Here is a 12,662-nt window from a genome sequence, read left to right as displayed (position 1 = left end):
AAAAAAAAAAAAAAAAAGAATCAATAACTTGAGCCCTGGAGTTTGAGACCAGCCTGGGCAACATGGCAAAGCCCCATTTCTACAAAAAAATACAAAAATAAGCTGGGTATGGTGGCATGTGCCTGTAGTCCCAGCTACTAGGGAGACTAAGGTGGGAGGATCGATAGCCTGGGTGACACTGTAGCCTGGGTGACAGAGTGAGACCCTGTCTCCAAAAGAAAAAAAAGAAAAGGCTCTGAATCGACATTTCTTCAGATGGCCAAAAAATACATGAAAAGATGCTCAACATCATTAGTCATTAGGGAAATGGAAATCAAAACCACAATGAGATACCACTTTACGTTCACTAGGATGGCAATATCAAAAAGAATGGCCATAACAAGTGTTGGTGAAGAGATGGAGAAATTAGAAGGCACATGTATTGTTGGTGGGATTGTAAAATGGTGCAGTCACTTTCAAAAAGTTTGGCAATTCCAGCCAGGTGTGGTGGCTCATGCCTATAATCCTAACACTGGGAGTCTGAGGGGTGGATTGCCTGAGCTCAGGAGTTCAAGACCAGCCTGGGCAACACAGTGAAACCCTGTCTCTACTAAAATACAAAAAATTAGCCGGGTGTGGTGGCGTGTGTTTGTAGTCCCAGCTACTTGGGACCACACACCCGGCTAATTTTTGTATTTTTTTTTGGTAGAGACAGAGTTTTCCCATGTTGTCCAGGATGATCTGAACTCCTGGGCTCAAGTGATCTGCCTACTTCGGCCTTCCAAAGTGCTGGGATTATAGGTGTGAGCCACCACATCCAGCCTGAAAATGTTAAAAACAGAGTTACTATATGATCTAGCAATTCTACTCTTAGTATATACCCAAGGGAACTGAAAATATATGTCCACATAAAAACTTGTATTCAATGTTCATAGCAGCATTATTCCTAACAGCCAAAAACGGAAAACAACCCAAATGTCTACCAGTTAATGAATGGGTAAATAAAATATGGTATAACCATACAATGACACATTACTCAGCAAGAAAAGCAATAAGGTACTGATATATACCATCACATGGGGAGGCCCTGAAAACATCCTGCTATGAGGCCGGTCATAAAAGACCACATATTGAATTATTCCTTTTTTTTGTTTTTTTTTTTTGAGAAGGAGTTTCACTCTTGTTGCCCAGGCTGGAGTGCAATGGCACAATCTTGGCTCACTGCAACCTCTGCTTTCCGCGTTCAAGCAATTCTCCTGCCTCACACTCCTGTAGCTGAGACTACAGGCGCCTGCCACCACATCTGGCTAATTTTTGTATTTTTAGTAGAGATGCGGTTTCACCATGTTGGCCAGGCTGGTCTCGAACTCCTGACCTCAGGTGATCCACCTGCCTCGGCCTCCCAAAGTGCTGGGATTACAGGTGTGAGCCACCGTGCCCAGCCATGAATGATTCCTTTTTTAAAAAAATTATTATTTTTCCCCCTTCTTCTGGCAGGTGTTGTTATAATTCCATTTACATGAAATGTCCAGAATAGGGAAATGGTGGTTGCCTAGGGCTGGGGTATGATGGAAGATGGAATAAGGAGTGACTGCTAATGATATGGGGTTTCTTTTTGGGGTGATAAAAATTCGATAATTGGGATGTTCCACAACTTTACTAAAAGCCATTGAACTGTACACTTTAAAAGGGTGAACATTACGATGTGAATTACAACTCAGTAAAAACATTAGATTGTGGTGATGGTTGTACAAACTGTGAATTACTAAAAAACAGTGAACACTTTAAATGTGTGAAACGTGTAGTAAATCAATCACAGCTCACAAAAAAGCAATTAAAAAAAAAGGTCCAGGCTGGGCAGGGTGGCCCATGCCTATAATCCCATCACTTTGGGAAGCAGAGGTGGGAGAATCACCTGAGGCCAGGAGTTTGAGACCAGCCTGGAAAGTGAGACCTCATCTCTATTTAAAACAACAAAAGAGATCAGGGGATTGATAAGAACCAAGAACAGCTTCTTATGGTCCCTCTTCTCTGCCCCTATTTCTCCCTGAGGCTACAACTACAAATTTTTTTTTAATTCTGTTCGATTTCCCCCTCTAAAATAGAATTATAAAAGAAAACCAGTGTTCCTGTAGTTTATGGTTCTACATAAAAATAAGTATCTTACCCTAGAGGAAACCAGCCATTTCTGCATATTCTTTAAAACTCAAAATCTACTTCTTTGGGAATTAACAGAATAACCTCTTCTACTTTCTCTAACTATGAAAGAATTTCTCTCTAGCCTTGCCTTAATTACATACTAGAGAGAAACATACATCACTTTTGGAGGTAAAACAAAAAATCAAGTGTACATTTAAGATCTGGCTTCCCAAATAAAACTTTATAACTGAATCTCATCTCTAGCTATCTCCTAGGATGAATGGAGATATAACAGTTGTCTTAAAGGGTGAAGAAAAACGTTTTTACATAGGAATGACCTAATCGTATACCTCTGGTCAGAGCTCTAAAGAATTAGGAAGAATATGAAAGACTGACTGGCTTTGTGGGCTACTATCTCTCTCTAGCTTTTAGAGTTTGGTTTTTCAGAATATGTCCAATCAACTTGCACTTGCTCCATAAAAAACATTCCCAAGTGCCACCCCATTTAAAATGTCATTATCATACCTGTACAGGTAATAACAATGTCCACTTGTCGGATGACCTCATTTAATTTCACCAGTCGAAATCCATCCATACTGTTGAAATAAAGTATGACCAATTAACCTAAACAGGCAGCTGTGGAGCCTTTTAACACAGGACTTCAAAAGCTAATATCAAGTTGCTGTCATTTCTTGAGATAGCTGAACTATTCTTAGAAGTGAAAAATCCAAACAATTTCCTTAGTTCATACAAGACAGAAATAAAAGGTTCCTCTGCATCATGGGACTTATTTCTTCCTGAAAATAGGGAGCCAGGGGCTACCATGAGATTCCCTGACTGAATTTCTAGAAACTGTAGAAAGTGCCACTTAGCCATTTAACCAACTACCCCCTTGAAAGTGCTCTCTCCAAGATCATCAGTGATTTCCCGAAGGCCAAACCCAAGATTTCTTAGACTGTTAACTGTTTTTTTTTTGTTTTTTTTTTAGAAATGGGATCTTACTATGTTGCCCAGGCTGGAGTGCAGTAGCTAGTCACAGGCATAATCATAGTGCACTACAGCCTCTAACTCTTGGCCTCAAGCAATCTTCCTGCCTCAGCCTCCTGAGTAGCCAGGACTATTGGCATACACCACTATGCCCAACTTCTTAGATTCTTACATTATTTGATTTCTTCTACTACATTAAACATTATTTGTCTTCTTAAAACTCTATACCCCTTGGACTCCATGATACATCTCTCCTGGTTTTCCTCTTACTTCTCTTAATTGTCTCTCCTCAACTTCAGCCAACCTTTGGATATTGGTGCTCTGCAGGGTTATTCTGTTCTCTATTTTTTCAGTATAGAGAACCATATTCTTCCCTTGGCTGCCAATGACTGCTTATAGATGGCTGATTTTTACATTTGTATCTTTAGCTTAGATCTCTCTGAAGCTTCATAGCCAAGGATCAAATTAGCCACTGGAGAGCACCTCATGAATGTCCCAGAAGGATCTCAAACTTACTGTGTTTGAAAATAAACTTACTATTTTCTCTGCACTCACAACCTCATTTATTTCTTCTTCTATATTTTCTATCTTGATCAATAACATCACTGTTCATCCATCCGAATGAGCCATATAAACAAGAATGTCCTTGCTGCCTCTCCCTAACTGAAGTTGTCACCAAATCAGGCTGACTCTTTTTCTTTAATTTCTTAAAAGTCTCTTTCATCTGTCTTCTCTTCTCTAATACATATTAGCCTTGCTTAAGTTTAGGTCTTATTCCTTCTTGCCTAAATTACTATAGTAACCCCTGGCACAATCTCATTACCTCTAGGTTTACATCTTTCTAAATCATTTTGCAGAGTGATTTTCCTAAATGCAATTTGGATCATGTCATTTCCTTGCTTAAAATACTTCAGTGAGACTGCCTGTTCTTAAGGATAAGGCAGGATTAGAATAAGACCCAAATACTTGCAGTAATATGTGATTATATTGACATATGACTCCCATGACTCCTACCTTAGATAGGACCACTCCCCCAAATGTATCCCATCTGCCAACCACATTAAAATATTTCCAGCTTCCTAAATCTGCCATGCTATGTCCTTCCTTGGAGACAACACACATGTTCCCTGTACCTGGAATATACTTCCACACTAAGAAAACACCTAAACAAATGTCAAGACTCTGCTCTGTTGACATCTCTTTCTACCCTGCTCCCTTGCTCCTTAGTAAGCAATTTCTCCTTTATGCTCCTAAGAAGCATGTGCCATTTAACTCCATGACAGCACTTACTTCACTGCACAGTGGTTATTTGTCTGTGTGCTTCTAACAGCCGGACCTTATCTCATTTATACATTCATCTTATTCATTCTCAGCACGTAGCACAGTATCCAATGCATAGTAAGTGATCAATTCATGTCTATAGGATAATTTGAACAGCATCACAATTTGTATTAAAACATGTTCAGGTTCCTATAACAAACCCTTAGTATACTAGAAGGATGATGGTTCCCCTAGGCCACAGACACTTGGACTCTGCAATAGTTTTTAAGAACAGTGGTATTTCCCACCCTGCTGAGGATGGCAAGAGACAATTTTAATAACAGCTATCATTTAGTGAGCATATATTATGTGGCAGCAGCTCTGTGCCTTATATAATTATGTATTTATTATATAATGTATAACATAGAATGATAATTATTATTTTGAGACAAGAGTCTTGCTGGGTCACCCAGGCTGGAGTGTAGTGGCATAATCACAACTCACTGCAGCCTCAAACTCCCAGGCTTAGGTGATCCTCCTACTTCAGCCTCCCAAGTAGCTGGGATCACAGGCATGCACCACCACACCCAGCTAATTTTAAAAAATGATTTGTAGAGATGGGGTCTCCCTATGTTGCCAAGGCTGGTCTCGAACTCCTGGACGCAGGCAATCCTCCTGCCTCAGCCTCCCAAAGTGCTGGAATTACCGGCATGAACCCATTACACCCAACCTATGTTAATTATTATTTTACTGAACTCTCACAATCCTATGAGGTATGTATGATTACCCACATTTTATAATAAGAAAAGAACTATTCTTCTTTTTAACTTTTAATTTTAGAATCATTTCAAACTTAAGAATTATAATACTAGTGTCAATAATTCTCATATACCCTTCACTCAGAGTTAGCAGATTTTACCCTTAATTGGGATTGGTCTAATGTTTCCTCACAATTAGATTCAGGTTATGTATTTTTGGGAGGAATACCACAGAAGGGCTATTTTCAGTGTAACACATCAGAAGACATCTGATGCATGCCAATTTCTTTTCTGATCATTATTTGAATGGCAAGTATTACACATGGAGAAAGTAAGGGGCTACTTGTTCTCTGGCTGACAGAATCCCTGTTACTATCTCCACAGGATTTCTAAATTTTCACTTTTCTGATAGTCTCTGCTCTCTCCAAGCAGAGCTCCTTGACCTTTTTGAAAGGCAGATGCTTAGAGTTAGTGGCAGCCTCTCTGAGGATCTGGGCTCCTCTAAAATAAAGTGTGGCATCAACCAGGCCATTCTTTGGAGACAGCTCCAAGATTGCAAGTGAGATGGTAGTGTAGAGGCTTACCAGGCTTGCAGGGCACAGATGGGGTCAATTTCAGTTACATACACAATGGAGCCCATGGCTTTCAGGGCAGCACAGCACCCTTTCCCCACCTGAAGAGGGGAGAGAGCACACATATTAAGGAAAGTCACCAAGAAAACCTTTTCTCAAAGCTTCTGGGAAAGTGCACCCCCTCTTTCCACCCCCGAGAGGAATTTCACTGAATACATTCATACTTGGGGAAAACAAGAAGAACAAATAATTGAATACAGCTCATAAACAAACCCCTGGCTCCTGCTTATCGCATTCATGTGCACAAGAACACCCATACTCACGATTCATAATCAAAACACAAGCTAAAAAGAACATCATAAACAGTGGTACTGGAGCAAGTCAGAAAATCAACTTAAGGAAAAACGGCGGCAATGCAAAGGGAAAAAGAAAGACTACTTTAACCAGAGGGCCTCTGAAGTTCTTTTTCTCATCTAAAGTGGTAACGAGTGCAGTCATATGTCCGTACAAATAAAAAATTCCAGAATATTTCAACAAAATCCATTTAAAACACCTAATAAATGAAAGGTTACACTTCACCTCTCCATAGCCACAGACTACCACTTGCTTTCCACCAAACATCATGTCTGTTGTCCTTTTAAGTCTAGGGGAAAAAAACACATTAAATCAGAAAAATCTTCTCTTGTTTCTGCCTTGAGGTTAGATTGAATCTCTTTGTTTTCATGGGGTTTTTTGGTTGGTTTGTTTTTCATTTTGAAAGAAAGTCTGGTTTCTTTTTTTTTTTTTTAAAGGGGTTTTCTGGTAAAGACCAGAAAACCTGCTAGACAAATTCTAAAAGAGCTGTAACACTGAAAGTCTGGTTTCTGTCCTAGAGAAACTAATGACCAGAAAGAAAGGTTGAATAAAATACATATTTTCTCACTCCCTGCCATCCAACCAATCCTATATGTAAGGATTTTTTCCTTTTTTTCCCCCCTTTCTTACAAGTGGTGCAGAAAGGAAGAAGATGTAGATAACACAGTAACTTTTAAACATAAAAGCAACATACATTTATTAGATAATGTTTTGAAAATATAATATTTAGAAACAGAAAAGATACGAAGGAGAAAATAAAAATAATGTAATTTTAATTTACGAGGTAACAAAGCTCTGGCTTAATGGAGACATTATCCAGAGGTGCTACATGAATCCTTTCCAGAAATAACCAAAGCCAAAAAACTTAGAATCTCAACTTGACAACACAAGTTCATCTCAAAGATAATAAACAATACCCATCAAGAATTGATTCACGGCAACAGTAGAGGTTGTCAAATTTCTGTTTGGTGACTGAGTCATTGACATTCATGGCTGGAACACACAGCTTCCCAGCTTTGGACAGTTGGTACAGCCTGAGGATGAGGGAAGCCAAGAACAAAAAACATCGGGACGTTACAATCTACCATTGCTTTCATAGCAGGCCCCAGAAACACGATGATTGGGTAGGCATGAGAGCGTTGAGACATGACTAGTTTCATCCTATTAGGTGGCCACTGAGAAACAAAGAATATCTTTCTAGAGCCTGCATATATAGCTTCACAATAAAGATTTTATTCAAAAGTCATGTGGGGAAAATCCTTGACCCATCTCTAAATTTTAAGGCCTTCACTGGAGACTATAAAAAGTGGGTGAGTGGGAGCGGGTTGAAGGTTGAAAAATTACCTACTGGGTACAATGTTCACTAAACCTGCACTGGTCTCACTGCCTGCCGGAACTACAAGTGCATGAGACTACACCTGGCTGTTTGTGTTTTGTTTGTTTTGAGATGGAGTTTCACTCTTGTTGTCCCTGCTAGAGAGCAATGGTGTGATCTTGGCTTACTGTAACCTCCACCTCCTGGGTTCAAGTGATTCTCTTGCCTCAGGCTCCTGAGTAGCTGGGATTACAGGCATGTGCCACCATGCCCAGCTAATTTTGTATTTTTAGTAGCGATGGGGTTTCTCCATGTTGGTTAGGCTGGTCTCAAACTTCCAACCTCAGGTGATCCGCCTGCCTCGGCCTCCCAAAGCGCTGGGATTACAGGGGTGAGCCACTGCACCCAGCCTTCCAGCATTTTTTTTTTTTTTTAATAGAGAGAGGGTCTCACTATGCTGCCCAGGCTGGTCTCAAACTCCTGGACTCAAGTGATCCTCCCATCTTGGCCTCCCAAAGTGCTGGGATTACAGGCATGAGCCACTATGCCCAGCTTAAACTGTGTATTAATTTCACTCATCTTTTTTAATTATAAAAGGAGTAACTTTAAGTACTACTTTAAAAACCATGCTTAATCCCACTAATCTACTGCAACAATTTTAACTTTCAAATACACTCACAATTTGTTTTTTGTTTTTTTTTGAGACGAAGCCTCACTCTGTCACCCTGGCTGGAGTGCAGCAGCGTGATCTCAGCTCACTGCAACCTCTGCCTCCCACGTTCAAGTGATTTTTGTGCCTCAGCCTCCTGAGTAGCTGGGACTACAGGTGCGCGGCACTACACTTCGCTAATTTTTGTATTTAGTAGAGATGGAGTTTCACCATGTTGGCCAGGCTAGTCTTAAACTCCTGACCTCAGTTTTGTACATTCAAAAAGATGATAATGTATTGAAGCAGTGATGGTGGCTGGTTCAGAATTTACTTCCCGAAAACTTTTTTTCACACTTTTAGTTCTTTATGGGTGAAATAAATCATAGAAATGATCACAGAAATTGAACTGAAATAATTCCAATTATACTCAGAGAATTATTGCTCATTTGAGAAGCAGAACCCTATGTCCTTGCTTTCCATGTAAGAATGTAAGCTCTAAGATGGCAGAGTTTTTTTGTCTGTTTTGTCTACTGCTAGATGCCTAGCACCTAGAGCAGTTCCTCGTTCATTGAAGAAGTTCAATAAATATTTGTTGAATGAATGAATAAATGTGTCCAAAAAGGACAAGAAGTAATTGTTTGCAATCACTAGAAAACATGAGGACTTCACTTGTTCTCCCACCTGCCCCCTTCTCACTATTTTAGGTTCATTATTTGTGTTGTTAATTAAAAAAAAAAAAAAAAAAACAAGAGAGATCTGGTCACCTCAAAGTAAGCTGAGATCTGGTCACCTCACAGCAAGCTGAAATGTTGTTACCTCATAGCAGGCTCCAATTTTTAACACGTGTTTTATAGGTATGTGTTTGTAAGATTTTATGTCTAGACTGCATAAAACCAGGTATGCCCATGTCAAATCTTACCTATGAACTCCAGTAACACTCTCCTCTACTATGCCCTTGATTTTCTTAAACATGTTGGGATACTTTTTATAAATCCAGTGGGTAAGATCCCCTCCATCATCCAAGATCTGCAATAGTAAGCATCAATAACATCATTCACTTCGCTGAAGCCTCAAGGCTTCAGTGCTTCTCTGGGTCTTGCATCCCAATCTAATTAGCAATTTACAGATATTTAAAATTTCCCACATGGTTATGCAAAGTAACTTAAAGCCAGAGTAAATGCAATAATCTGCCAAATAGTCATTATATTGAAGTAAAAGACAATGAGAGGAGAAAGGCCAATTGTAATTCGCACAGCCAAACAACCCTCCCTATGATATATCTACTGCATCAAAATATACAGCAACTAACTGAGGATTTTCTTATGGATTGATAACTTGTAGTTATCTAGGCCACCAGATCTTGAATCTACTATAGGTATTCAGAAAGCCTAAATGGATTTTAAATATATTCAGTCAAGACTTAGTTTAAATAAAAGGCCTCAGTTTACACAGCCTCTTAAGAAAAAAAGAAAAATCAATCAATAAATGGTCAGATAATTAAGTCTCCCTCTCGGAACAACGGCTTATAAAACTGTATTCCATTAACCTTCTCTTCTCCCAAAGTATAGGAACTCTCCCACCCAAAATATCAGGCAGCACTGTAGGGTTTTGCCTAGCACAACCTCACACTCTGTACAAACCAAATTAAAAATAACCAGGGAACCGTGCAGCATGTAGGTGTGCAAGCATGCCTCTGAACAGCTCATCTATCACTATTTCAGGTTGGGATTAAAGATAAACACAGTGCTGTGCCCACTGGAGCTTTCATCAGCAGAGAAAAGCTTTTGAATTATAAAGATAAAGAAAACCCAGCTTAGAACACTATTAGGCACGAGGCTGTGATACTTCAGTCCTTCGCTAGGCTGTCAGAAGTGTTTAGCAGGACTCTGCAAATTGTTATACCTATCCTCCTGGAAAGTCCCACAGAACTGGGTTGCCCTCTGCTGACATGCGCCCATCTTGCAGTCCCATCAATTTTCAACTCTGCTGTAAGTGCCAAAACTGCCATTCTGGACCCCAGAATACACAAAATCCCCAACCTCATGTCTACCACCTGATCTCTTTTTCGCTTTTGCTCTTGCTGTTGACCTATTTTCTCTCCCTCACTCAAACATTGCTTGAGAACCAGAATTCAAGTTAAGACTCTCATCAAAGCTTTTGTACCTGCTCCATACTACAAGTAGAAACCCCCAGAACAGATGCCCCAAGAAAGCAAAAGGCTCTTCTGAGTTTCTCTCTCCCATTCTCCATGTATGGAACCCCTCATGAAGTTTTCCCTTCCACAGGAAAGATAACAGACAAGAGAGATTGAACAACTGGAAACTCTGTGTTGTAAGTCTCACTATTCTCATCCACTTTTCCCTTTTAAGGAAGATATGATACAGACAGGTAGTTGCTGTCTCTAAGATTTATTTAATGAACTCTGCCCATAATTCTCACCATGTAAATCTACTGCAGGAAATTCTTGTCATCAGGAAATCTTCCCGAGGTTGGGAAGTAAGGAAAAGTACTAAATCTTGACAGAATCCAAAGAGGTATGGGTCCTGTTTTCTGGGCTGACAATTGTTTTTGTTCTTGTCTTACTCTCTTTATTAACTTTCCTAGCAGTTTGTGCTGGTTCTACAGTTTGTAATGTTCTCCAGGTAAAATCCTAATGTCCTCCCTGGGTTCCTGACTTTAAAAATCAATGTTTTATTCCCAGGAGAAACTCCCTGGCATATCTGCTTTAGCATCTGTCAGTCACACTCCCTCGTGTCACTATTAAAACTGTTGGAATGAGGTGACTCATCTTACAGCCACTGTCAACTCTGCTCCCCCACCCCTTTAGGATATGAAGGCTCTAACCCAGCTTCCTCAAACAAGCCTGGTGCAGTGTGACCTGGATCACAGAATTCAGAAAGAAGCTACTTCTCTGCCATGCACCAAGTGAGGCCTGCTCTGCAGCCTTCAGCAGGAACCAATGGTTGGACTAGAGCTTCAGGGATTCTTTTGTCAATACGTTCCCTAATTTCTGCCCCCTCCCCCAAGGGGAGGGGGTAAAATTATTTGCAAAATAGGAGCACCTCATACTTTGTGTAGCTTTTTGGGGAGGGGGCTGGGGTGGGGGCACGGTTTCATTCTCTCACCCAGGCTGGATTGCAGTGGTGTTATCTCGGCTCACTGCAGCCTCCACCTCCTGGGCTCAAGTGCTCCTTCCACCTCAGCCTCCTAAGTAGCTGGGACTACTACTACAGGTGCATGCCAACACATCCTGCTAATTTTTGTATTTTTTTGTAGAGACAATGTCTCCCTATGTTGCCCAGGCTGGTCTCGAACTCCTGGGCTGAAGGAATCTACCTGCCTTGGGCTCCCAAAGTGCTGGCATTACAGGCCATCACACCCAGCCCTTTGTGTAGCTTTTTGCCTCTTTGCAAATCTAAGGTGCTATCAGGCTTCAAGACTTGATCTAAAGAATAACACAAAAATAAAAATGAAGCAAAAATTACAACCCCAAAACTTTACCTTGCTGTCTTTTTAAATGTAGGGAATGAATATAAAGAGAAGAAACTTGAACTTGGAAGGTCTTCAGGTTTACTATAAATTCATTATATGAACTCTATTATTTTTATTTTTTTTTTCTAGTCCTGACTCACATGACAAGTATATGGATTCTAGAGAGAAGGCTAAGCATCTCGAGAGCTCTGGGGTGGTGTGTTTGGGTTTTTTGGTTGTTGTAAGCCAGGGGAGTAGGCAGTAGCAGGGGATGGAAACTCATTACTCTTGCTTTTTAACCAGCCATGTGTGAATCCTGGGCAGCACTTTAATGTTTCTAATGCATATAAATGCTTCCAACATTAGAACCAATAATTAAGGCACTTTGAGGTTATAAGAGCTTCAATACTCTTGGGGTACCCGTAGCATAAGAATCTAGTTCTGCTGGAAATCCAGGTACGTCAGATAGAAATGAAGCCATTTTCCTTTCTTCTTGTTGGGAAACCCTCTCCCAGGCCATAACCTCCTCCCATCCCCATTCCTGACCCCTACAGAATTGTGTTAGCAGAAATCTGACCCACCATGTTTGGCTGCCAGCCCTCCACATTCACACATCTATCAATGCACCACCAAAAGTCATCTTCTGACTCTCCCTTCCAGGCAAAAACAGGAAATCCTAAGAAAAAAAGGAACAAAGAGAAACCAATGAAGACAAAGAGAGGCTGACCGCCAAACTTCAGTGAGAAGATTCTGGTTTTTCCTAATTTCCAACTCTCTCATTCTGCTATAATCCTTGGATTGACATTCTTCACTGATTGGCATTGCCTTCAGCCCCTTTATCCATTCCTTTGTCTTTGATGGTCATTCTGCTCTTATCAGCCCAATGAGGACAAGTAGAATGGACAAAAGTATGACAGTTGTTTAAAATGTAATGAGAGGGGGCCAGGCGCAGTGGCTCACTCCTGTAATTCCAGCACTTTGGGAGGCTGAGGTGGGTGGATCACCTGAGATCAGGAGTTCAAGGCCAACCTGGCCAACATGATGAAACCTGTCTCTACTAAAAATACAAAAATTAGCTGGGCATGGTGGTGCACGCCTGTAGTCTTAGCTACTGGGGCGGCTGAGGCAGAAGAATTGCTTGAACCTGGGAGGCGGAGGTTGCAGTGAGCCAAGATCGT

General features: G+C 40.6%; 1 protein-coding gene across 4 annotated transcripts in view; it reads right to left on the bottom strand.

The window, feature by feature from the left end:
* The window catches only part of AHCYL2 (adenosylhomocysteinase-like 2), a 229,582-nt gene that overhangs the window by 16,631 nt on the left and 200,289 nt on the right, over window positions 1–12,662 (bottom strand). For all 4 annotated transcript variants that reach the window (XM_011939580.1, XM_011939581.1, XM_011939583.1 and 1 more), the window contains exons 6-11: window positions 12,066–12,160; window positions 8,933–9,039; window positions 6,967–7,083; window positions 6,275–6,338; window positions 5,708–5,796; window positions 2,644–2,714 (exon numbers count right to left, since the gene is read on the bottom strand). In XM_011939580.1, coding sequence (XP_011794970.1) covers window positions 2,644–2,714; window positions 5,708–5,796; window positions 6,275–6,338; window positions 6,967–7,083; window positions 8,933–9,039; window positions 12,066–12,160 — 543 coding nt within the window. The remainder of the gene's footprint in view (window positions 1–2,643; window positions 2,715–5,707; window positions 5,797–6,274; window positions 6,339–6,966; window positions 7,084–8,932; window positions 9,040–12,065; window positions 12,161–12,662) is intronic.

Source organism: Colobus angolensis, unplaced genomic scaffold (assembly GCF_000951035.1).
Source record: "Colobus angolensis palliatus isolate OR3802 unplaced genomic scaffold, Cang.pa_1.0 Scaffold182, whole genome shotgun sequence".
In the NCBI taxonomy this organism is placed as follows: Eukaryota; Metazoa; Chordata; class Mammalia; order Primates; family Cercopithecidae; genus Colobus; species Colobus angolensis.
Note: the sequence above shows the minus strand (reverse complement) of the source record. Positions and strands in the feature narration are given on the sequence as shown.